The sequence below is a fragment of the Apodemus sylvaticus genome, chromosome X (genome assembly GCF_947179515.1).
Source record: "Apodemus sylvaticus chromosome X, mApoSyl1.1, whole genome shotgun sequence".
Classification (NCBI taxonomy): Eukaryota; Metazoa; Chordata; class Mammalia; order Rodentia; family Muridae; genus Apodemus; species Apodemus sylvaticus.
Window position 1 is genome coordinate 117,471,824 of NC_067495.1, and position 27,479 is coordinate 117,499,302.

A 27,479-nucleotide genomic window follows, 5' to 3' on the forward strand; every position below is an offset into this window, starting at 1 on the left:
ATTATAACAGCAGTGCCTGTCAACACGGCAAACCTTCAGAGTCCTCTACAAGATAGATCAGCAGTTCTCAACCTGGGGGTCACTTCCCTCTTGGGGGTTGAATGACCCGTTCACAGGGTTACCTAAGACCATTGGAAATCACAGAGATTTACATTACGATTCGTCAGGTAGCAAAATTAGTTATGAAGTAGCCATGAAAATAATGTTGTGTTTGGGGGTCACCATCACATGAGGAACTGTGTTAAAGGGTTGCAGCATCAGGAAGGTTGAGAACACTGAGGCAGATGATGTTAGACTCCTATATTTCAATGATGAAACTCAAGCACAGGGAGGGTAAGGACCTTGGCTAAATCATAAATGATAAAGCTGAAATCTGTTTCAGGCTTTAAATACTTCAGTATCTCCCCAATTAAAATCAAACAAATAATTCTACACACACCCCAAAAAACCCAGTGTGCTAATATACTACTAAAACTGAGATGTAACACAAAACTCATCATGTCCTTGAAGAGGTTCTCCCTGGCTACTCTGTCTAAAGATGTCTACACTCAGCCTAATTACTCACATCATTCGATCCTGACTGATTTGTACCCTCCCTCCACAAACACCTAAAATGTAATCCCTGCAGGTTCTACATGGGCCAATTCAATCTGCTGTGGATTGGATATTTAAAACATGGATGTGTACTGAGCATACACTGAACATTTTCTGTTGCTATTCCATAAATATTACAGCATAATGCCTCATGTCATGACATTTACAACTAGAAATTATAAGTAATTTGCAAGCAATTTATAATGTACAGATGGCGTGTGTAAGCTATGTGCAAACAGTATCCATTTCATACAAAGGACTTCAACATCTACAGGCCTTTGTATCAGTAAAGGAGAAGGACCTAGAATGAATCCATTCCCTCAGGCCAAGAGATGGATGACAAGATAATAAATTCACTAGTTTTGTAAGCTGAACTTGGGTGCAATAATTTCTTTGGTCTACCTCTGCTCTTTCTGGGCTGAACAGGCATTTGTTCATATCTCATAAAAAATAAAAAGAAAAGAAAGCTCATGCAACTACCATGCATGACACACATTTGGTGCTGCATAAATATTCAATAAATGAATTCAATGGAAACCCCTATCCTCTAAGATACTGCAAAGCAGGGAACCTGAAACATGGTGCTTAAAATTAAGCACACAATGCAATGCCCTAGCATCCAAAGGCTGTTACATGAGAGTTCCCTGTTACAGGAATACTAAGAATGAAAAACAAACAAACAAAAATCAAAGGTTAATCTCCAAAATGAACCACAGATGGATTATTCATGCAAGAAAGACTTTTCAAGTTTACCAATAAATTTGACAGGATTCTTTAAAACTGATTTCTCTGAGGTATTGAAATCAGTGTACAGGGCTGACTACATCAGAATCACCAATGTCTGTATCTGTCTATATGTGTCCATTGTATTCTTTGTTATGATTGTGCACACAAACACACACACAAACACACACACACACACACACACACACACACACACATGCTTATAGAAGCACCAGAGAACACCAGAAAACTGGAGTTACAGAGAAAAACAAACAAACAAAAAAAACTGACCTTGGTTCCCCCAGCGACCATATCAAGCAGCTCACAACTGCCTGTAACTCCAGTTAACCATTAAACAGTGTCTCCAGGACCTCATGGTAGAATTTTAAGGGTATTTCAAGTCCTCTGAAATTGAATTGAACTTTGGTACTTTTTTTTGAATCTATCAGAAGATCCCATTCATAAGCATACCTTGAGTTTCTCCTATGAGTTGGCACTGATGATGGGGAAGGAAAGTGTACATATGTTTATTACCCCCAAAGATGCAACTGTACAGGTTGAAAAGGGCAGGTATGAGGTATGTGCCTAAGGGTGAGTATGGGATTGTAGGGACATATTAGTGGCTTGCGGTCACCTTCTGACACATCCTTCCAATTATCTTTGCCTACCTCCTAGTCTACTGCGAGTAAGTGGATAGTACTCGTAGAAAGGCATTATGCCTTAGCAAACTCCGGAGTCAAGCTGCATTAGAACCCTAACTATAACTTATTTGCTGCCTAACAGAAATATTCTTAACTTCTCTGAGCCTAGGAGATTTAATACGAATGTGTACAAAAGGCTTCCCTTGTCGGCTTGATGACCTGAATTATATCCTCAGAATGCACATTTAAAAAGCCAGATGTGGGGGCTGGAGAGATGGCTCATCAGTTAAGAGCACTGACTGCTCTTCTGAAGGTCCTGAGTTCAAATCCCAGCAACCACATGGTGGCTCACAACCATCTGTAATGAGATCTGATGCCCTCTTCTGAGGTGTCCGAAGACAGCTACAGTGTATTCACATATAATAAATAAATTGAAAAAAAAAAGCCAGATGTGGTAGCAGCTACAATCCCAGCTCTCCTACAGCAAGATGGAAGGTGGAGTCAGAATTGTCCAGAAGCTAGCAGAGGCAGAAACAAGAGAGGCCCTGTCTTTAGAAGGTGAAAATTGGCTCCTGAAAGTTGTCCTCTATCGTCCATACATATGCACCTTCTAAAGACAGGGCCTCTCTTGTTTCTGCCTCTGCTAGCTGGTCCACAAGCTTCTGGACAATTCTGACTCCACTTTCCTTTTCAGTGTGTTGTTATTAGTTTTTTCATTTAAGCTAATATATACTGAGAGGCTACTAAATGCTGAGTGCTGCGCTACAGCCAAGCCCAAGGCCACCACAATGTCTCTGTCAAACTTGTAACCTCGCAAAAGCAAGAGCCATCTCTCACAGGACATCTCTTTGTGTCTCTCTCACTGCCTAGAACAGCACTAAAGATGAAAGAGCACAGATTAATACTCAGTGAATGAGCACAAAGCCTCATCATTGCATTGACCATGAGATAGGTCATCAAATGTGGGCGTGTTTCTTCTTGCACTCCACTTCCTGGGTAGGCCTAAAGAAGCAGAAAATCTGGGTTCGAAATACTACTTAACGCAGGAAATGTCCATTAATTTGGGGAAAGTAGGAAGGCATCTTTCTACTCTTCGATAAGACAACCTCTTAGCTTGGAGTAGTAATTCTCCTCTTGTCTTCTCTCTTCCCCCTCCCCCTCTTCTAACTGTCTGTCTCTCTGTCTCTGTGTCTCCCTCTCCTCCTTCCCTCCGTCCCTCTCTCCCTCCTTCCTTTCCCTTAACCCACATTTTTCCATATTTTTTAAATTCCCTTTCTGGTTCACTGAGTTTCTAAAGAACACAATAACCGCTGGCACATAGTAAGGAATGTCATAACATAATGTTAGAAAAGGTGAGGAATGGAAGTAAGCTGTCCTGTATCATTGTGTTCCCAGCCGAGGCCATACACAAACCACACCATTTCCTTTAGGTTACACGGTAAAAACCAATGATATTGACTTGACCTCTCCAAAGATGACTGAGTTAGATGGAAGGCAGAGACGCTTTGAAAGGCAGCCACAGAGAGAAGCTGTGTCCTAGAGAAAGCCACCTTCCTGCACAAGGCTAAATGGAATAATCTATGTTTGGTATTAATCCTCACCACTCATGACGTCAGTGAAGGTCTGCGGGTTCGAGGGGACAGTAGACACTCTGTTTCTGTACTGCTGTACAAATGACTGTCTGATGGGTTTTGTTCCTACTTTTTTTTCTTGGCCTCCTTTCCAGGAAATGGACTGGAGGAGCTGGCAATTGATTAAAAATAGGCTTCGTGTGAGGAAAACAAATACACATTCGGCAAAATTAAAGTCTCCAAGCCTCAGAATGCTGGTTGCTAGCTATATTTAGGTCTTCAATTTAAGTCCCATTGGCTCTGGCTGCAAAAACCTCTGGGTCAAGGAAAAAGCTTTCCCTTCACTGCAAGTATGTCTCCTACTTAGTCTTATGGCTGTTTTCTGGCCTGAAAGAAACGTAAGCAAGTCCTTTTCTATTGGTTTTGCCCTTGGGATCTTGGCCACCCAGACTTGGGGAAGAATGTTGACAGATGCTGGGGCTTCTAGGTCCAGGGCAGGTTAAAGCTACTCCGGAGCTTCTTTAGAAACAGCATGGCCCATATCTGTTGCCTTGTCTAATATTTTCTTTTCCCGGTGAAAAGGAAGATTTTGTTTTTGCTTTTCGACAAAAGTCCCTCCATTTTCATCAGCCCTTTAGTCACGCCTAGCCCTGTGCTGATGAAATGGAATCATGCCCCCTGCCCTGTGGAAGCCCACGTTAGTACAACTTCTTAACAAATTCTTTTCTTACGTGGTTCATTTACATAGTGGAATACTACACAGATATTAAAAACGAGGACATCTTGAATTTTGCAGGCAAATGGGTGGAACTAGAAAATATCATCCTTAGCGAGGTAACCCAGACACAAAAGGACTTGCATGGTACGTATTCACTAATAAGTGGATATTAGCCAAAAAAGTACAGAATACCGAGGATATAATCCACAGACCCAAGGAAGCCAAATAATAAGGAAGGCCTAAGGGAGGAAGGGTCAAGGGAGGATGCTTGAATGTCACTCAGAAGGGAGAATAAAATAGATATTGGAGGTGGATGGAGGGGGAGAAGTTGATGGGAGAGGGGGTGGGGAAGGGAATGGGGTGGGGGATCAGGTGTGGGGAAAGGGGGAGTGCTGGGTGAGAGAACAGAAATCAGTGGAGAGGGGGCAGCTCTGGGACAGGGAAGACTGATGGGAGTCTGTGGGGGATGACCCTAACTGAGACTCCTAGCAGTTGTGGATATGGAGACTAAAGTGTCCACCTCCTAAAGCCAGGCAGGACTACCAGTGGAGGGAGGGGTCACCAACCTATCCTCTAAACCTTCCACCCAAAATTTGTCCTGCCTACAAGTTGTTCATGGATAAAGATGGAGCAGAAAATGACAGATGTCCAAACAACGACTAGACCAATCTCATAGGAGAGAGCCAGCCCCTGACACTATTAATGATACTCTGCTATGCTTGCAGACAGAAGAAGCCTCGCATAGCTAAGAGGCTTCATCCAGGAGGTGTTAGAAACAGATGCAGAGACCCACAGTCAAACAATAGGTGGAGCTTGGAGGGTCTTATGTGAGAGTGGGGGATAGCACTGGGAAAATTGGCATGGACAAGGACATCTCAAGAAAACTCACCGTCAACTAACTTGGGCCCTTGGGATCTCACAGAGACTAAACCACCAACCAAAGAGCATGCAGGGGCTGGACCTATGCCTCTTACACATCTGTAGTAGGTGTGCAGCTTGGTCTTCATGTGAGTCCCCCAACAATTGAAGCAAGTGCTTTCTCTGACTCTGACTGTTGCCTGCCTTAAGAACCACTTCTCTTGTTAGCATTTCTTCTAGGCTCCACCCCACAGTTGCCTGGCAACAGCCAGGTATGCCTGACTCAATGTAAAAGGAGCTGCTTGCCCCCTCCTCACTCTCTCTTACTCTTTACCCTCTTCCCCTTTTCCTCCTCTGTCCCTTCTCTCCCCATTCCTCTCCCCCTCCCTCTCCACACATCCATGGCTGGCCTCTCCCTATGCTATATCCATCATAAGGCTGGTACCTCAGGGGGAAGGAATGCTTCAGCATAGGCCTGCAGAGGCACTCCCTTGCACCTCACCATACCACCACCAAACACATTTCTCATTCTTTCTTTCCTTTTATTAAACACAGCACGTGTCGCTTGGCTACATTGCCTGGCCTCAGTAAAAGAGACTGTGCTTAGTCCTGTTATGACCTGACTGTACCGGGGTGGGTGGGTACCTATTGGGAGCCTCCCAGGGGAAGAGGGAATGACTGGAGGGCCTGTAAGAGTAAAAAGAAAGAAAGAAAGAAAGAAAGAAAGAAAGAAAGAAAGAAAGAAAGAAAGAAAGAAAGAAAGAAAGAAAGAAAGAAAGAAAGAAAGAAAGAAAGAAAGAAAGAAAGAAAGAAAGAAAGAAAAATGAGTATTTCATAAAGTAGAAAAATTCCTTCCTTAAAAATAATACTGGTAAGAGTTGCTTTATGAAAGTCAGTTATTGTGAAATTTAGATTAACAAAAAAGATAAGTTGGGTTTGAGTCTCCATGGAGGGCAAAAGCAGAAAATATTCACCTGTGGCTCAGATAAATGGGATTTAAGTCACCTTTTATTTTTTTTCTAATCCTTTTTTTCTGAAACATGACTATTGTAGAAGCAAAAGTATGTCTGTGCGTGACTCTGTGTGTGTGTGTGTCTCTCTGTGTGTATATATATGTGTGTGTCTATCTGTCTCTGTGTGTGTGTGTGTGTGTCTCTGTCTCTCTCTTTCTCTCTCTGTGTGTGTGTATATGTGTGTATGTGTGTCTCTCTGTGTGTCTGTGTGCCTGTGTGCCTGTCTGTCTGTCTGTCTCTGTCTCTGTCTCTGTCTCTGTCTCTCTCTCTCTCTCTCTCTCTCTCTCTGTGTGTGTGTGTGTGTGTGATAGATCACTTCTTAGATCTCTCCCTGAGCTTCCAGATCTCAGATCCTACTCAAATCATGGCAGCTCCCAGCCCCTACTCCTTGAGGTCTTGAACCAGGCAGGAAGGGAGAGAGAAGGAAAGAGAGCAGCAAAGAAAGGGGGGAAGAGGGACAAGGGAGTAAACAGGAAAAGGAAGAGAGAGAGAGAGAGAGAGAGAGAGAGAGAGAGAGAGAGAGAGAGAGAGAGAGAGAGAGAAGAGAGAGACAGGATGAAGAATGGAGGAAGTCAGCCGAGGAGGAGGCCAACATGAATAATTATGCATCGCCCTTCCACCTAGATAATCTTACACCTCCTTTGAGTCTTTGAATTTCTCTTCCTCTACTGTCAGACAGTCCAAGGAAACGAGATTAGTATTAGCAAAGAACGTGAAGGGCCCAGGTGAACTCTCCCCCTTGCTTCCCAGTTAAAAAACAGGACAGGCTAGTCAACTTTTTAATCCTCAAACCAGAAAAACCGGTCCGGGACCAACAGAAAGAGAGTGTGGCTTCCCTTCCAGGCCTCTCTGTCTACATCCATCCAGCCCTCCTGGGCTAGTTCTTCCCTCCCTCCCTTGAAAACAGTCACACATAGGAAAGCATTAGCTAACAATATATGAAAGGCAATTCTCTCATAATTGGCATCACATTGTCACACCTCTCTTATAATTCGCCTAACTTATCCTTTAAAAAAATACCTCCTATTTTTATTGCATCCCAGGCATCTGCAGTGTCTACCTAGTCATTTTCCATGCTATATATCTCCATAGCTCCCAATCACCTACATGGTCAAGGCCAAAGTCTTTCCTGTGGACCTTAGGTTCTTTGACATCTGACCCTGGCTCCAGCTTTGTGTTCACCACTTACTATATTTTCTATAGTTCCCTCCACTTTGTAAGTCCTGACAACTTGCGAACATATCTTTCCCACCTCCACGTGCTTTTAGTTCATATCCTAAACTCTTCCTTACCCTTTGTCCTTCATTATGCCACCAGAGTCCTTGCTGTATCCACTGATGCTCACTGCACTATTATGTTCACATCTCAATTGTTTATCTATTTGCCTTTCCTACTAGCCTGACATCAGTATTCTCAGCACCTAATATTTTGAAAGAATAACTGCAGCAATCCTAATTGGAAGGCAAGGAGTTTGGATGGTTTAGTATAACCGGCACCCACCCTGCTTCAGAGCCTTTATATTTTGCTGTCCCCTTGGCTTTCAAACTCTTTTCTTGGTTTAACTTCTTGATTTGCTTTCCAGCTTTCTACTTTGGGTACACAGTTTCTCCCTCATTGATATCTTCCTGCTTCATTTTTCTTTGAAATTGTATTCACACCTAACATTATTCATATTATGTATTATATGTGCCTATATGCTCTCCTCTGCTAGGATATAAGCTCCACGGGACACAGACCTTTGCTTTCATCACTGCTGAATCCTTAGTTGTAGAGAACAGGGCCAGGCACTGAGAAGGTGCCCGTGAATATTTGTTGGATGATGTTGAACGTACACATAGATCTGGATTCGATTACTACTTGTATGTTCAAGTTCTTTATGACCTTTAGCCAATTGTATCTTCCCTCTGAGATTCACTTTTCTTTCACATAATGACAACACTCCAGACTCTATAAATAAGAATGAACTACAAGGAAAATTAAATGAGATAATGTTTGTGGAAGTAGCCAGTGTGATGCCTTGCACAGAAAAAGCAGGTTGTGCCTGTGAGGTGGAATCTATGACAGACCAATGGTCAGTACTTCTCTAATCCCTGTCATACCCCCACCCCCCCCCCCCACCACCACCACCACCAGTCTTGGCTTTCTTAGCCAATATGGTCAAACAATTACTTCTGTGCCCATGACACCAGACTCACTTGCCACAGTTGTAGAGGTCACAGCAGAAGCAGGTGTTGCCCCGGATGCGAGGTGTACAGAGTCCACGGCTAAGTTGAGGGCAGTTCACCTGAGGACACAAAACAGCAGTGGCAGAAGCTAGCACTGGACAGGATTGTTCCTCTGGGATTGAAATGTGAGTTAGTGACTGATGGAGACAGAAATGATGGCTGTGATATGCACATACCCATGCAAAGGAAAGATGGGGCTAAGCAGGAAGGCAGCTGTGCTTGTGCAGAAAGCAAGCACCTGTGTATTGGGATTCTGTTTAGCTCCAACCGCAGTCCTTAGTACCCCCACTCATAAATGGTAGAGGAAGAGAAGAGGAAAGACAAAAGGAACAATATCTGTTATATTAAATGGCTATTAGGGAATGAGGATATGAGGAATGAAAAAAATCAGGACACAGGAAGAAAGAGGATCTGGTACAAAGAAATATAGAGGAGCCATCACATGCACACTGAAGTACAATAATACCTCTTTAACTGCCTGTGTAAGGTTCCTCAAAGCCCTCGTAGAAGGAGTAATTTTGGATGAAGAAGTTATGACCTTATACAGGAAAAATCGAGTTAAGAGAAACAGGATCATAAGCAAATATATGGAAACTGTTATTAATATTTGTGCAGTTGACAAATTAATACAGGAAAGCTATCACAATAAAATCAAGAGAATCGCTGCAATAGGGTTCCATGGCTTGAGTTGGCAAAAACATTTTTCAAAACTAAAAATATGAGGCCCAGTCTGCATTTACCGTCTCTTACTTGCAAGAATGTTTTTCAAATTCCCTTCCCAATAAGGGTGCAGTAAAGTACTTTCACATTTGTTTGGCTTTGTTGCGGTAAATAGGCACTTTTCTTCATATTGGGTCCTTCATCCAAGCGACCAACAAGTTTGTTGCTTGTTGAAATGCTGTTAGCACACACACACATTTTATTCCTCCTTCTAACCCAGGAACAATTAGAAAAATGGTAACTTTTTGGTTGCTAACCGAAAATGGTGAGAACCGGATAGTACTATCATAATAAAAGCATTTAACATTATGCCTTGGGAGCAAGACTATGACTCTGTCTAACTCCAGGATACCATTCCTGTTATATTTTATGTAAAGTGGCTCCCCAGGAGGTTGTGTGATGTAGTGGCCATTTTGCCTCTGCCTTTCCTTTTTCCTTTCCAGTCACAGGTGTGCTATCTTTCAATGTTATTTTTGTAATTTTTCTTTGTTCTTTGGGAAGTTCGCACAATGCACGTGCATTCTATTTGTCCCCTTTCCTAATTCACCCTATGCCCATTCCCCAATTCCCTACCCACCCAAGTTTGTCTCCTTCCCTTTCTGTAGAGTCCGAGATTTGTGCTGCGAATGTACTCTTGGTTGTATTCTCATGGTGAATGGCTTTCATTTTGAAGTTAACAGAGTACCAAATTGTCAACATTCCCAGAAACCCACAGAGAATTCCATATGCTGGAATCCACTGGTTGGAAGGGGTTTCCTGATTTGCTGAAATGAAAGTGCATGCCCCTCCCCCCAATGTTGCCACTGTTATTGCCTCTAGCTGAAGCAACAGGGAACACAGGGCATGTATGGGGCAAGAAAGAAATACTCTCCTGAGCCTACTCAGGATTGCTAGGATGGCCTCTTAGACTGACAAGCTGGGCCTCCTTAGAACCTTGAGATAGACCAGATTGCTCAGTTATCCTGATTTGAACTCCATAGCATTCCATGTGTGGCATTCAGGCTCTGGCTTCTTAGCACAGTGTCTTGGTGGGATTCATATCTTCTTCCAGCGGAACACCAAGTCCAGGCAACTGAATCATTATTGGTAGAGATGGGGGAGGGACACACAATGAGAGACTACTGGCTAGGGTCAGAGGGCCAGCCTATGGCCAGAGAACGAAATGAATCTGATTAGGCCTCATGAGGCTCCTCCAATCTATGACATGTCCCCATTAATACTGTGTTTTGACCCACTGAACAAATAGCTCAAAGCATTTAGTAGTAAACCTTGTGTCTGTGGGAAGGAATAATATAGAAAGAGTGTTTCGTGGCTTAAGAATAGTCTTAGCAGTTAAGAGCACTTGTTGCTTTCGCAGAGGGCAGGGTTCGATTCCCAGCATCCACATGGTGTCTCATAACTATGTGCAACTCCAGTACACATGTGGTGCACATACGTACATGCAGGTAAGACACTCATATGCTTAAAATAATAAATAAATCTACTTTTTCTCGGTAAAGAAATGTTGTTTCAGATGAAACAAGGGACTTTCCCATGAGGTAAAGACATGCAGCATGGTTGTGGCTCGCTCACCTCCTCAGCTTCCCTCTGGGATGTCTTGGGAACATAGTGGCACCGGTTAGCATAGAGTGGTTTCAAATCCTATAAAGGGAAACACCAAACCAAAAGGGTTTTGGCCTTGTAAAGTAAAACGTTAAGAGCCCTGCTTGCTAATATATGATTTGAAAACACACACACACACAAACACACACACACACACACACACAGAGGCAGTTGGTTAGGTTAAATTCTAAGAATCTATTGGGTGCCTGAGAATGTATGGATCAGGCAAGATTATTCTAATAACTGCTTTCTGTTGAACTACTTCAGCTAATGAGAAACCAGGGAGATTGATTGAAAAATGAGTCTCTTGAAATTTCCTCCTTGGTTTCTTTTTCCTTCTAGGCTTTGTCTCCTTGCAAACAGTCCCCTAGGGAGCAAGATTCAAAACTCCAGGTTATTGCAATATTGCACTTCTAAATAGAGAGAGCTTGGCTTTAACTATGAAGTCTCATTATCACCTGGGGACTAGATAAGGGCTGACTGATTTGTGCTCCCTGCTGTTATTTCCACACCTTTTCAAAAGGAAGAGGCAAAGAAATCAGTGGCTGGAGGATGGGTAGCTACTGAGTTGGCTGTAGACTTTAACTCTACTACAAGCCATTTTCACTCTCCTACACAGATAGGTAAAGCCCACAAGCTCAAAAAGGTACTTCTAAAGCAAAAAAGAGGGAAAATTCATGTGGAGATCAAGGATAGTTGATTTACTCTACTCGCTTTCTGATGAAACGTTCTCTTCTCTCAGGCACGAGTGTTGGAAAGAAGAGACAAGTCAGATAAGGCCTGGACTCTTGTAACTTGTAACCAGAAAATGCTGTCATTTGCACAACTGACTCTAAGTATCCCGGTGTAGTAGGGGGTCTTTGGACAAAGTCACATTAGCCTAAGACACTGGTTTATACAAAATGGCCTTAGGGGCGTAGTTCCAAGTGCCCAGGCAGAAAGGATTTATCTTTTGCCTTTCCCCTTTTGCCTCATTTCCAATCCTGATGGTTATTTTCCTGTGACTTAGGAGCCCCTATAGTTGGCATTGAGTGTCTCTTGCCTTCTAGTCTGTGACCCCATCAATGACCTTGGACTTTCCATTAGCTCATGCTCCATAATTCTCTTTGCTGTTCAGTGTTACAAAGGTGCATTGCTGTTAATTCGATATGGAGTCAGACTAGAAAGGAAATTGGACTCTCATGCTCACAACTGGCAGGACTTATTTTCTATGTTGGAGTAACAGTACATTCGTTATTATTGTGCTCAAGAAAAGGTTTGACTATAGTGTTGGCCGTAGCTTTATATGACCTGATTTTGCCATTCGGCTACCGCCCTTAAATGAAGACAGGGATGCAGGATGATTACCCACTTGCTATGTCTGCCTGCTAGTCTACACTTAATCCCCAGAAGAAGGGCAAGAACAGGCAACTCAGGGGTGAGAAGAGGTCACTGAACCTGAGTTTGCAACCTCTTTAGCCTGAAGGACTGCCAACCTTGGCAAGAAGGGATGGAAACGGGTACTGCTATATATTAGATGAGTGCTATGTGCCGGGCCCTTTTAGGACATACTCTTGCCTATTAATGTCGCTCTTTTTCTAACCCTGAAAGGTAATTTCTATTGTAGACACTTGGGAGAGAGAGAAATTACAACACAACAGAGTAAAGTGAACTTTTCAGCTAATGAATGGCCATGGGTGGGGAGATGGAGAAAGAAGAGGAATAGAAAAATAATTAGGTCTTGGCAAAGTTCAGATTCACTCAAGCCAAAGAAACATGGCAAGGTGATTGTAAAGGGTCTCACCAATAGGGCAATCTGGCTTTAACCCACCCAAGTTGGGCTAGCATCTAAATATGACTTTCATTTAGCTAATCCAGATATCTTTGGGCAGGTTTCATATTAGAAGAAACATTTTCTTAAAGATGCATCCAGCCTTATCTCATAGCATACATTGTCACTAAAAGAAGGCAGGTTTGTAAAAAGGAAGCCAAGACTATCCTTCTAAAGAAATGTTGATTAGTAGTATCATGGCCTTGGGCAGCCATGATGGGGTCCTGTGGGGACACAGATAATTTGATTCTGTAGCAGGAAGCCACATGATCCAAACCAACCTCCCCTTTAACATCTACAAGAACAGATCATGAGGACAAAGGTACCTTTCTCAGGTACACAAATACTGCTGTTCTTAGGACGGTGGATAGAATGACTCTAACAGGTTTGCTGGTGGTTGGGGCATAAGTTCCACATTACATGAAATAGGCTAGAATTTATAAGGCTAGAATTTATAAAGTTAAAATCCAAGTTGTCTTAGATGTGGAAATTAGGGTGAACAGGACTTGTCAGGAGTTGAAAGGAAGTGAGGTGTCAACTTAGGAAAGTCACAGCATGCCTTCTTATCAACTCTCTGTTGGGGTGGGGGGTGGGGGGATGGGGCGGGGGTAGCAGACAGAGACAGAGAGACAGAGAGAAACTGAGGTGCAGGGAAGTGTGACCTGACCTCTGAGACAGAAAGACAGCTATTGGATCTGTGATTTAACGGTGTCATGATACCATGAAAATCTAAAAAGTATAATACAGTACAACTCACCAACTATAAAATTAACCAAAGGGCCTTAGGGGTGACTAGGTTGTTGAGGTAGTTAATACTGATTACTAACTTGACAAGATCTGGGGTCATCCCTGAGACAAGCCTCCAGACATATTTGTGAGAAATCATTTAGGGTAGCATATGATCGTGCTTGTGAGTGATGATCTTGATGAGGTTAAATGAAGCAAGAACACCCGCTCTAAAGGACAGTAGCAACATTTCCTGTGCTGGGGTCCTGCAGTGAAAAGTAGGAAAGGAGCAGAGAACAGCATTTCTCCTTCCTGTTTTCTGACTGCAGATGCAATGACACCATGGCTTCAGGTTCCTGCCACAATGGTGTTCCTTCATGTACCCTGCTTCATGTACCCTGCTTGTGCTCTCCAACTGTGAGCAAAACTAAACCCATCCATAAGTCGCAATTATCACAGCATCACTACAGCAACAGGAAAAGTAGCTAAAAGTGTGATCATCACAGAGAAATTCCCAATAAATAGAGGCTGGAAATTTATTTATCATTGCCTTCCACTGAAGCCAATGATGTAAAATATTGGGCCCATAAGGGAAATACAAATCAAAACCATAATGAGGTACTGCCTCACACTCACGAGCACATTCAGATAATAATGGAAATTGGGAGGCTGTGAAAAAATCAGAATCCTATTACATCGATGGTGAATGTAACACAGCACAGCCATTTTGGAAAACAGTAGGGCAGTTCGTCAAACAATTAAACACAGTTATCATATGTCCCAGCAGTTCTGCCCGCAAGCAGAGGGGAAATGAGAATGCAAATATGCCCACTGAGAAGTGTGAACTGCAGCATCGTATTTAATTGTAAAATGGAAGAAACAACCCAAATGTCCATTAACTGGTGAATGGACAAACAAAATGTGGTGTATCCATATAGTGTAGACCATAAAAAGGAATGAAGCACTGACTTGTGATACCATATACTAAGTAAACAGAGCCAATCATAAAGTCCACATATAGAGTTCCTTTAGTATGAAATGTCTAATATAGGAATGTATATTAGTTGTTGCTTAGAGTTGGGGAGGATGTAGAGACAGGTTATAACAAAGGATATAAGTATTCTTTTTGATATAAAAAAATTCTAAACCTGTTGTCTCCATGCAACTGTGAATATACTAAAAAAAAAAAAATTTAAACATGAATGGAAGCAAAAAGAAGAAAAGGAAGCCATTTTAGCTCATGATGCCATCAAAATCTATGGCAGGCTTCTGAGCCACTAGGCCTTTGTTGCCATGGAAACTGTCTCGGAGTGAGTGCTGCTTGTCAAATGGGAATAATAATGCCTGCCCTACTTATCTCACAGGATTGTTGTAGATCTCAGATGAGGTAATAGATGTGGGGGCACATTGAAACGTTAAATGTAATACATAAAAACAAAGAATTAGTGTTACTAGGATGTTTCCTACTGAATACAAAAATAGCATGCACACTATGATTGACTGTAACCAACCATACAAAACCATGTGTATATTCAGAGAGTAATATGCAAGAGAACATCAGGGCTACTTAGTGATTTCCTATGTCCAAGGCTCTTTCTGTTGTCGTTTTTTCTTGTTCCTTTCTCCCACTGAAAAGGTTATTTTTTTTTTAAATAAGCTGTATGACCATTGGTATAAAAACAAATACATCTATGTTATGTGCCAAATTTTTGTCTCAACCTAAAAGTTCACCATTTTTCTTATTTGAGAAGAAATAAGACCATTTTCTTGGCACTCTAAAATTAGTATGAGTTCTAGGCACTATGCTTACTGTGATTAATGGAAAAGTTGTTCCTGGGCCAGAAATCTGGAACAGTGTGAAACAGAACATGGTAAAAGAAGGGCAGGGGCATGAGGTGCTACCTAGGCTGCTAGTGGGGAGAAGGCATCAATATAGTCTTACCACCAGCTCTGAACACCGTGAGTTATAATACCAACCTTCCAGGCAAAACGCACCCACTTGTGACAACTATTATGGGTGGTAATCAAATACTCTGTAATTGGATTTGAATCCCACCCCATAGGAGGGAATCTGTACTGGAAATCTGCAAAGAGCATGGTGAGGGAAGTCCCAGGCCCTAAGGGAGACCTTAATTCCATTGTTTAGCTGAATTGACACAGTATCAAGCCACCTTCTAAATATATATGTTTATACAAATAGACAATTATCACTCTCAGCCTTAATCACAGGAGCCTTTCTTTCTAGTGAACTGTGATAAATGCAGAGACTTACAGTTGCAAAAAGTGTGGAGGATCACTGACAGTTGAGTTCTCAGCCCTAAATATAACATTTATACCATGCCCTCAAGGCTCAGGAAGTACTGTAGAAGATGGGGCAGAACGAATGCAAGGGCAAGACACTATGGAGAGGTTCTAAAAACATGCCACCTTCAGAGGGAAATACACATTTTTTGACAATTATAAATGCACTTTTTGGGTATGTAAAACAAAGGGCCCATTAGCAGCCAGGCATGAATGCAAGAAGAGCCCAGGAAACCCTAACCCATATTGCTGAATGATCTCCTACTGGTAAATTCAGTAAGAGGAGGATGTCACTGCCTTCAGTTATGGACCCACTGGTGATGCCACCAGGTTGCAATGGCTATTCCCAATCAAATGGTCCCACAGATGTCTTTGAACAAATTAGAGGAGTCATACACAAAAGCAAAAAACTACTTCTCTGGGAAAGGGACAAGGAGGGAGGAGGAGCTGTTGATAGGTGTAGGATGGAGACAAAAGAAGAGGGATGGAGGCAGCAATCAACATGCATTTATATGCATGCATGGGATTGTCAAAGAACTAAACTTAAAAGTGGGGAGCAAGGTCCTTTATAGAGCGCTCAATGGACGTGCTCTTAGTCAGAGATCTAGAATTCACGAGTGAAAGTAGCCCTTATCCAATGCATAGCTCCTGCAGAGTGGGAAACATTTGACACCTGGCCTGAAGGACCGAACTCAGGGTGGGAGGTTTAGCTCTAAACTTTCTCCAGACATCCAACATCATCATTACATCCCAACCACTGTCATAAGAACAGCAGTATTTGGGTACATGAGAAAGTTACCTTTATCCTCATGATCTGTTCTTGTAGCTGTGAGGGGAGGGGTGGGCCATGTGGCTTCCTGCTACAGAATCAAATGGTCTGTGTCTCCACAGGACCCCATCATGGCTGTCTAAGGCCATGATACTACCCTACTCCTCTTTCCCTACCTTCAAGACATCCTTTTACCCTGATACCTTTGTCTTTCCAAATTTTACAGGCCAAAGGGCTACACCATCCTTATTGCCACTGGGAAGGGAAGCCTCCCCTGCTCTCTGGAGCCCAAGATGAACCACCTTGGCACCCGCAGTCTGTACTGCTGGTTTAGGCCCATTTTTCTAGATGCTTACATTCCTCACTGATGGTCTCACCTTGACTACCAGCTATTGAAGACACAAGAAGAGTTTCCTTCTCCCTTGTATACGTGTGCCCCTCAAAGCACTCAGTGCACATTCAAGGCAGGATAATATAGCATTGCATGATTCAACTCAAGGTTAATAATACTCACAATGTGTCTGGCAGCAAAGACCCCATCAACTATAGCACAACAAAAAGCTGCAATCACACCAAAGCTGATAAACACGATAGAAGCCACCAGCTGCAGGAGGGAACAAAAGGAACATGTCTGTTAGTCTTCCACTGTTGCTGCTTTTGGAGACTAGGTAATCCCCAAGAGACTGCCAGCCAAAGCAGAACTCTACTGTGTCACTGACGAGGACGCTTTTCTTTTTTGTTTTATTTTATTTTGTTTTTCAGTCATGCAGGGTGAGTGGGTATAGGGTTAGGCAGGGAGGAAGACAGGAGGAAACTGAAGCATTTTTTTAAAAAGTATTTCAGAGTAAGCTCAGAAATTCATTCTGTGAGCACCGAATGAAGAAGCTTGCTGGTATCCAGTCTGCTGTCCGTGGAGGGATTCGACTGCATATCCCTTCTATCCTCAGATTCAGAAAAATGTTGGACCTTGGACACCATGTAACCCAACTCTGTATTTTATTTATGTGGAAATGGAGACATAGTAAGGGGAACAGTGTTTCCAGTGTCTCTACTGTGAGTCTATGAAAGAACTGATGCCCACCAGTTCCTGGCCTTTGATTTCTATACACCTAACTCTGCTGCTTGATGACACAGTGCACACTGATGATAACAAGAGTGCTTCTTGGGTCCTACATAATTCTACATCATGTTATGCATCATTGAAGAAACTGGATATTCAATTTACTACCAGTTAAGTGCCAGAGAGATTTTGCAAGAATTGATGTTTCTGAAATGGGTAAATTTTGTGTGGTCTATATAAATTTTTTCTTTCTCACTCTTTTGTTTTAGGGGCATGGCCCCAGGTAGTCCAGGCTGGTGTCAAATTTATTTTGTGGCTAAGTCTCAGCTTAACCTTCTAATCCAACCACCCAAGGATTAGGAATACAGGCATCTACCACTATGCCTAGTTAGACATTTTAAAATAATAAAATCAGATTGCCAAATTGACTGATCATGCTAGACAAAATAAATTTTCCTAAAGTTCATATTCTAGTACCAAGATGATGTTACATATCAAGGTACGGGAGCATCACAATTTCAGAATGTCTTCAAAGACAAGGAGATATGATACATGAGCCCACAATCTGCTATGGTTGACCTTCTGAGCTACATGCAATCAGCATTTTTCTTTCTTGAGGCTTTTGGGGAGAAAGAGGAGGAAGTAACTCGGCATCAAGCTATTCCCCAGGGAGGAGGAAAAAAATCAAAGCCAAGGCTACCCTAGGGTTCGCCCACTTCGGCAGGCTGGGAGGAAATACTTATCTCCTTTGGGAGTTGTTCAGAAACCTCTCTCCATAAATCTTACTTCACAGCACTGCAGATAATCGGTAAATAATGGATGAACGATGTCATGAAATTGGCATTATTAGCTAGGCTATGATCAGCTCTACAATTAAAAACTCCCCCATTATTTTGAATAATTTAAGCCCGAAGTGAAAACGAAACTGGCAAGGGATGGAGTCCAGGTGAAATGGAAGAAGAAACTATTAGCAGTCCCCTGACAGTGATTCCCATATTGCTGGGGGAAGCATATGGTTAGAGTTCTGTGTCCCTAGAGCTATTACATTATTTGATTAAGCTTGATGTTAAACAGACCCCATTGCCAAAGTTTGGATGCCACTAAGAGTTGGCCAAGGGGAGTCTAACTTTAGTCCAGTGTATGACCATTCACCAGACTTCCTGAACTATAATTCTGTATTGCAACTGCAATTCAGCCTATCCATTCAATGCCTTGCCCTCAAAGAAGCCTTCTCAAAATTAAACCATGTAAACACGGTAACTCGCCTCCAGGAGATCATATTAGGACAGTGAACTTTCTAAGAATCACCTTCTGTCAAATGTTGATCCTCCTTTACTATATACTTGGCTTTGAACTATGGATGGCAAAGACACAAAGATGTTGTTTTGAAGTTGACTTCATAATTTTAGTTTAATCTATGTTTCAAGTACATTTACTTTCTTCCTCTTTTTAGTTTTAGTTTTAGTTTTAAGACAAGGTCTCAAGTAGTTCAGGAAGGCCTTGAACTCAAGATCACTCAAAGGTGACTATGAGCTGAGCTCCAGGTCCCCCCTTTTCAACCTCCAGAGTATCAGGACTAGAGACACGAATCACCAGGCCCAGTTTACACTTGTTTTCTTAATTGAAGTTCCCTAGATTATAATCTCCTCAAATATTTTTTAAAAATGTGAAAACTTTTCCAAAAGATTATGTAACCAAAGGAAGCTACAAAAGTAAGTAATATTCAGAGCTACATTAATGTATTTAAGAGAAACACAGCACTGTAAGCCAAGTCAGCAGCCTGATTTAACAGCCTCTTTTGAGAATGAGGGAGAACATACTCTTTTGAGGATGAGGGAGAAAGCTTAAAGAGATGCAAACCAGCCTGAAAACAGTGTGAGATAAGTTTCCTGGAGGCTTAGAGGAAAAGGTAAAATAACAATTTCCCTTGGGGCCAAATTTACACAACCTTAAGAGATGTGTTCTGCCGGGCAGTGGTGGCGCATGCCTGTAATCCCAGAACTTGGGAGGCAGAGGCAGGTGGATTTCTGAGTTCAAGGCCAGCCTGGTCGACAGAGTGAGTTCCAGGACAACTAGGGCTACACAGAGAAACCCTGTCTCAGAAATAAATAAATAAGAAAGAAAAAAAAGAGAGAGAGATGTGTTCCTTATCCACATAGAGGATGAAAACTTACCATCTGCCGCTTGTTCTCAATCAGGTTTGATCCGATGATTCCAAGGAATGATCCAAAGCCAAGCTGTAAGACAACATAGCATTTAGGAAGACAATCAACCTTCCCACACAGTCATTCTAGTCCTTGGCCGTGAGTCAGGACAGTGGAAAAAAACTGGAGTGTAAATGTCAAAGCCACTTGTAGTTTCTTACACAAACACACTATGCACAATGAAAGTATTCTCCCATTATTTGCAGTTTTCTCCTGTAGCAATGACTCACACTGAAAAAGAAGCACATGTGCCCCCAAACTAAAAGTAAAGGTCAACTACACCTTCTTAGAGCCTGCCTGTTTCAATTTTAATATCCATTACTTAGCATATGACTGGTGATTCAGTAGGAGACATATAATGGCGGAAAGCACACATTATCATTAGATCTCTATCTAGTATTGAAAAGGACCTTCTATTCTAAAGCACAGATTACAGAATAAAGGTTTGCAAAGGCAATTTTTGATGCATTGGGCATACTAATCAAACTCAGGAAGTACTTTAGAAATCAGCAAGTACCTTAACCCACACTAAAAAAAAAATAGAAATTGAAAAGAACTTTTTTTGAAAGCCTGTATTTGTGGTTGACCTACTGCAATTTATGTTAGCACTTACTCGCCTCTTTTTCCATCTCTGCTTCATTTATGGACAGAAAGCATTCATTAAAGGGTGAACAGAAATGGCAGTGTAAAACCCTGAAAACCAATTTCTCTTGTCTAAGTGGCCGGGATTATGGCTCAGTGTAGAAGATCCCACTGCCCTCTCAGTTCTGCCATTAGTGGACTGAAGGCTGCCGGTCTCAGCTGAGAATGATCACCAACCAATAGCTATTGATAGAGATGGAAAGGGAAGAAGTAAAAAGCGGCGAGAATGGAGCAATAAATCTTAACACATGTTCAGCTTCACTAATGGTCTTGCTTCGCACCCGCAGCCTCACCTGGACTCTCAGAGGCATCTGTTTTAACCCAAGACTCCCAAGTTTTCCATCTAGGCTGGGAAACCTAATGAACCCAAGGACTGGGTCTGATGGGCCCCTGTCCAGGAACTAACTGCTTGCCTCAAGACCCCAAGAAGGGAAGAGACTGAAAGGAAGCAAAGATTCCTTCTGCAAGACCAGCAACCATTCTTGGGAAAGCAACGCTTATGTGTCTGAATGGATAGACTACTCCATCCCAGGATACTGAGATTGATTATCCTCATGGAAGAGATGACATATACTTTTCTCCCACCCAATCTTCTTTAAAGTATAAGTAAGATGTATTGCTGCAAAATATACCAATGTAAACATAGTCATCACACTAGCGTGTCTTGCAAACACAGATCTTCTACTAATGTCTGTGTAATCTTGAACTGACTAACCACTTAGCCTCTTTCCTTGTGTATAAAACAGAAGGGACCACAGACATGTTATCTTTCTGAGCTTTGTAAAGATTAACAGAAGCAATACATTCAAATGACCTTTAATGGAAATAATACATTCAAATAGCTTGACATATCACCTGCTATTCAGTGCATACTGAGAAAATACTGTTTTGTTCTAGAGATTTTAATCATAATTTTTAAATTTAAAAATATGTATTATTTTATGTATATAAATTTTTCCCTGCATGTATGTCTATGCACCATGTATGTGCAAAGCCATCAGAGGCCAGAAGAGGGCAGGAGATCCCCTAAAACTGGATTAACAGATGGTTGTGAGCTGCCAAATAGGTACTGGGAATATCAAACCCTAGAAGAGCAGCCACTGCTCTTAAGCACTAAGCCATTCTGCCCCCAGTATTCCATTTTTAAAAGACATTTGTGTTTTTAAGACTATTATGTCTATTTATGTATTCATTAATTCACACTCTCACACATAAAAGTGCTATGGTGGATGAGTGGAAATCAGAAGACAACTTGAAAGAATCAGTTCTTTCCTTTTGCCACCTGGCTCCTAGGAGTGGAACTCAGGTTGCTCAGTTTTGTGTCAGGTGCCTTTACCTGCTGAGCCATCTCACTGACTCAAAGGGCATTTAACCTTTGAACCACTCTAATGTAATTTAAAGAGGAAAATTATGTCACTGTGCATCATGTATGTGCAATGCCCTTAGTGGCCAGAAGAGGGTGCAAGATCCCCTGAAACTGGAGTTACAGATGGTTGTGAACTGATACACAGACAGACAGGCAGGCAGGCAGGCAGACAGACAGACAGACAGACAGATAGATAAAGTGAGCAAGCAACTACAACAAAACACCTTATAATCATCATGGTAATACACCTTTGGATATGTCTGGGTGGATGTTTACAGAGACGTTTGACTAAGAAGAGGATGACCCACATTGAGTATGGGCAGGACCATTTCATGGGCTGGGTTACAGACTGCGTATAAAGGAGGAGCTAGCAGAGCATGAGCATCAACCACTCTCTGCTTCCTGCCTCCGAATCCAATGTGAGCAGCTGCCTCTTGCACCTGTTGCCATACCTTTCCCTGTACAATGTGTGTCCCCTGCAACTGTAAGCTGTAATAAATCCTACCTCTCTTAAATTAGTGTTGTCATGTATTTTGTCGTAGCAATAGGACAAGTCATTAGCAGAAACCAGAAGCAAAGACACTGGCTATTCCTGACATTCTCAAACAAGTCTTTGATAGTGATTACTGGAGGAGAGAGACTGAACAGTTGTTGAACGGGCTAGAAAGACCTGACACTACAGAAGCGGACATCTTGGGCCTATCTATTACATTATTTATGCTTCCCATCCTATGCCTCCCATCCTATTGCTTCTCATCCCATCTCATCTCCGTGTCATTTAGTCCAATCTAAAAGGAGGCATCACATCTGACCCCCAAGAACTCTCGGTCTAGTGAAAGACACAGTTAAGGAGCACAGGCTATACAAACAAAGCACTATGTGAGCTAAGAGGAATTCATTCTGGGCCATATCCCTGTCGCTGCTACTCATTAATCATGCCAGTCTGTTAAAGACTCTGTGTCTCAGCTTTCTCATCTATAAAATGGGATAATGTGGGGTCATTGAGATAACTTAGCAGGGAAGGGCCCTTGATGCCAAGACTGATAACCTGAGTTTCATCTCTGGGGTCCATATTCCGTAAAAGAGAGCCAATTTCTACAAGTTGTCCTCAGACTCCCCCCACACACACACACTATGACATGCTCTGTTCATGTTCCCCACCCTCTCTCCAACAAAATATTAACAAACAAATAATATAACCTGAAAGCATTTTAAAAGTGAGAATCATACAAGTATTTATGAGACAGTGTTATCGTAAGGATCAAGGATAGAGATAAAGTATGTGGTATTTGCACAAAGCAAGCTGCTAAATGAAAGGAAGCTCTAAATTTCCATAGAAGAGGAGGCATTTTATTTGGGCTCATAGGGTGGGCAGGGCTCAATGGGAAAGGAACTTACGTCTAAGGAGTGGTGAGTAAAAGCAATCACTTACCCAGATGGTAGGGAGATAAACTCTCCAATACTGTTGAAAGACCTTACATTTAAAGAGCCTTCCGTTCACCAGTGTTCTCATGTCCCACCCCTCCCGGCTTTGTGGGAATGATGCAGCATGTGGTAGTGTTGCTATCATTCCCGTTTGACAGAATGGAAAGCAGAAGCCTAGAAAACTGTAAGAACCCATTTCCTCTTACAGCACCTTACTCTCAAAGCCAGGACTAGCCCTCACAGTCTCTAATGAACAACGCCCACATCGTGAGGCCTAAGAAGTCAGTAGCTTTTTGTGGGTTTTTGTTAGTTTTGTCTCTTACCACAGGATCTCACTGTGTGACCCTGGCTGTCCTGGACCTCACTCTGTAGACCAAGCTAACCTTGAACTCACAGAGGTCCTCCCTGCCTTTGCCTTCAGGGTACTAGAATTAAAAGTATGGCCTACCACATCCAGGACACTGTTTATAGAAAATGTTCTCTTCGGGGAGGGAGAAGTCCTGTTTGACCAAGAGCTTGGAATGAAAAAAAAGAAAGGCACCAGCAGCTTCCTGAAAATGGGTGGCTGCTTCTAATCAAATGCTAGCTCCTAGGGAACCAGAGAGACCTCTCAGTGGTTATGCACACTGGCCGCTCTTCCAGAGGATCTGAGTTCGGTTGCCAGCACCTGTGTGGTGGCTAATAGCCACCTCTACCTCCAATTCCAGAAGACCTGAGGCCTCCTTCTGGCATGGTACGCAGGCACACACACAAGAAACTCCCATACACATAAAATAAAGGCAAGTTTTTTTTTTAAATAAGTTAACAGTACCTCCCACAACCAAACATCTAGACCTTTGTACTTCCACTGCTGTCTCCAACTACCTGAATGAATAACTAGTTTTCTTTGTTTTGGCTGCACTTCGCTTGTCAAGAAAAAAGACATATCACTAAAAGTCAAAGTCAGATTAAAGATTGGTTTTATGGTTTGAAGGGTTTGTTGTTCGTTTTTTTTTTTTTTTTTAGACAAAGTCTCCTTGAATAACTCAGGTGGCCTCAAGCTTGTATCATCCATCCTGACTCATGTTCCGGTGTGTTGGGATTACAGGAATGAGGCCATCACCCTTCAGCTGAAGAACTCTAGAGAATGGATCCTATTACCTATTCGTATTCCCACCTACTGCCCAGACACGCAAGACAGAGGCTCGATAAACATCAATTGGGTATGTACCTTGTGGCATAGCTTGCATTTGATCTTTGATTTGGAGTCGGGTATTGGCAGTGGGATGTGGTGGCAAGGACAGTGAGTTTGGGGTCAGGGAATTTGTGCTACAGTTGCTTGAAACAGTCCACAAACCAATTCTTTAACCTTGAAATTTGAAAATCTTTGAAAACTAAAAGACTTTTCTGATATACAATTTGGTGGTAAAGCTTAATCTTGAACTTATGTGAGGATTGTTTTACAATCTTTACCCTACTTTCTGTTAAAATTCATATTTTATGATACAGCTATAAAGGAACTTGACTGTATGTGCTTCTCAAAGCCCTACTGAAATTCTAGAAGGCATATCACTCTAAGTTTCTGCAAAGTAAAAGTCTAAATCCTAAAGTACATCTTGCCTAAGTGATTGCAGAGCCGTATAAACAAAGGTAGTAGAGAGGTCAAAGATGGTAGTCTACATTCGGGACCCCTACAGCTTAGAAATGCTCACACCGAAGAGAAAGAGAGGGGGCAAGAGGAAGGGTTGCTAGAGGGAGGGACTGTGAGGAGAGGAGGGAGAGGAAGTCGCATTTGGGATGTTTCTCTTACCTGGGTGGGAAAAATGGCCATTTTAAGAGTTTACATAGTTACTCCCTAATAACCAAACTGTTCAATTAGCAAAAGGACTCTGTTCCCAGCCAAATCTGGATTCTCAGGCATTTACTCCTGCAGAGGTAGGAGTCCTAATTGTATTTGCTATAACACGATCTGACCTATAAACATAAATGGATTTTTCGACTGTTCATTCTGCTATCTTCTCTGCTTTGCTCTGTATAATTAAAACCCATTTTAAGATAAATAAATAAATACAAAAGAGAAATGCTCCCATTAAGTAGATAGAATTTAGTGGTGATAATTAAAAAATTTTAAATTGAAAAATAAATTGGAAGATTGCATAAGTGGCACTATCAAGGCAGAAAAACCCCAAATTATAAACAGTTGGTGTTGGGAAACAGAAACAGGGGGCGGCCAGGCTAGGGGCTTCAGGGAGCTGCGAATGGCGTGCTAAGGGGTTAACAAGGTGACAGTGGAGGCTAGACACTTGTGGTGTTACACAAGTTTTGTTCAGTACATCAGGATTCAAACTGATGTTTCAGAACAAGCTTGAACATTCTGGGTGTCTGTTTAATTTACTATTATCACAAACTCCAGCTCTGCACGGCTCCTGATTGTGTCCTAGGCATTCAACATGTTGTCAGATTTCACATGCCCTTACATCTCTTTACATAGTCATTCCATGGGCAGGTAAAGAAAGCCATACGGGCCTGGAGAAGGTTTCTAGACTGGTGGATGTTCCTATTGTCCCTGTCTCCTAATATCCCATTGCGACTCTATATGGTTTCCGTCCACTGACCATCTCCATGAAATGGAACAGTACTCCCTTTCTCTGCTGAAAGAAAACACACAGAACCCTACAATATAATAACACCGAGGCCAAAGAGCTCCAGAAAGGTTTTCCTCACTGAAGGACCAACTCCATCTTGTGGGTTGCTTGGGAAACACATTTAGAGTCTTCCTTCTCCTCCTCTCAGTAAGCAAAGATTTAGAGGAAAGGAGCAACCTCCCACCACCGCAGGCCCCTTTTCAGCGTTCTTCAACAACCAAAACAAGTAGTGGATTTATTTTTAATTAATTAATTAATTAATTAATTAATTTTAGGCTTTCCAAGTAGAAGGCTCCTTAGAACACTTCTGAAATGGAATATGCCTTTAAACATCCAAAGACAGTAAAAACCCATAAGCCAGTTTGTCTTTATCTGTCTTAATGTTTAAAATCGTTACCTTTCAGCCTGCACTGACAGGTTAGCTCGTCCTTAAAGAGGCATGTGTATGCACATATTTTAGAATCATAATACTACGTTGTAGCTCGGGTAGACTATCTAACGTGCTATTATAATATACCTCCCTGCGTATTAAACACCTCACTGTATTTGAAATGGCAAACGTCTTAGTATTTAAGTGAAATGTGTGTCAATTTTCCTAATACTTTCTCCATAATTTTTCTGTTTTAAATATTCAAATTCTCATGTATTGTTAATACATTTCATTAGAGTCAAGAAAAATTAGCTGAATTCAGGATAACTTGAAATGTTTTCACAGATTCATACAACCATAATTTATATTCAAAGTGACCAGTTTGACAGTGCAGAATCTTAGAATACTTTCTGGTTTTACTCCTAAGTATGTTATATTGTGTTTTAGTTCTCCACGTGGCTGCTGGTCCACCTAAATTATATTTCCCTGGAGTGACTGGTAAAATGTATATTTAGCTTGCATTACTGTTTCAATCAAAGATTAGCTTATGAGAAGAATTCATGTTCATAGGGTCTATCAGAGTCAGAATCTCTGGGGCTATTGAGCGGAGATCTGCATTTTTCACATCATTGTTACTCATTCCTGGGTGGAAAAATGGTCCGTTTACATAGTTACTCCCTAATAACCAAACTGTTCAATTAGCAAAAGGACTCTGTTCCCAGCCAAATCTGGATTCTCAGGCATTTACTCCTGCAGAGGTAGGAGTCCTAATTGTATTTGCTATAACACGATCTGACCTATAAACGTAAATGGATTTTTCAACTGTTCAATCTGCTATCCTCTCTGCTTCGCTCTGTATAATTAAAACCCATTTTAAAGAAATTATCTACAGACATTCAGAGAGCAAATTTGTAAAAGTTAAACCACTGTGTGTGTGTGTGTGTGTGTGTGTGTGTGTGTGTGTGTGTGTGTGTTTTGGGGGGTTGGTTTGAAGGAGAAATACATCATTCTCTCAGGGTAGTTCTCTTAGTTTTAGTGAAATACACACACACACACACACACTGGGGGGGGGGGAGGGAGATAGGGGGGAAGAAAGAGAGATATGCCCCCAGTGCTTCCATTTCCAGTGCTAGCCGAACATCAAGTACTCGAATAACAGCCACCATGAGTCCTTATTCCTTTGTTAATATATTCCAACCCAGCCTCCCACAGTCAGATAGTCTACAGAGAAGGTTTGTACTAGCGTGAAAAATGCCCTCTCTTCACCCACAGCCACTCTGGATCTTGGCTGAGCATTTGCTCTTCAGTTGGCAATAGTTCACTAATGCAGCTACCTGAAGCACGCAAAGTCACACAGACCCTGTAAATTCCTTTCCAAGCCACCAAAAATGCTCTCACCCCCTCTCCTTTCTTCCCCTCCCCTTTGCTTGCTTTTAAAAATAAAACCCAATTCTGCTGACACTTGATTTTCTTGCCTCACCACAGGAAGTGGACAGGGTGAGTTCTCCTATCACATG

At 42.0% G+C, this 27,479-nt stretch overlaps 1 protein-coding gene across 2 annotated transcripts in view; it reads right to left on the reverse strand.

Annotated features, from left to right (window-relative positions):
* The window catches only part of Tmem255a (transmembrane protein 255A), a 54,120-nt gene that overhangs the window by 18,535 nt on the left and 8,106 nt on the right, over positions 1-27,479 (reverse strand). The window contains exons 3-7 of one of the 2 annotated variants that reach the window (XM_052170682.1): positions 19,506-19,568; positions 16,786-16,875; positions 10,636-10,704; positions 8,810-8,881; positions 8,314-8,402 (exon numbers count right to left, since the gene is read on the reverse strand). In XM_052170682.1, the coding sequence (XP_052026642.1) occupies positions 8,314-8,402; positions 8,810-8,881; positions 10,636-10,704; positions 16,786-16,875; positions 19,506-19,568 (383 nt within the window). The remainder of the gene's footprint in view (positions 1-8,313; positions 8,403-8,809; positions 8,882-10,635; positions 10,705-16,785; positions 16,876-19,505; positions 19,569-27,479) is intronic. The other variant, XM_052170684.1, reaches the window with a different exon arrangement.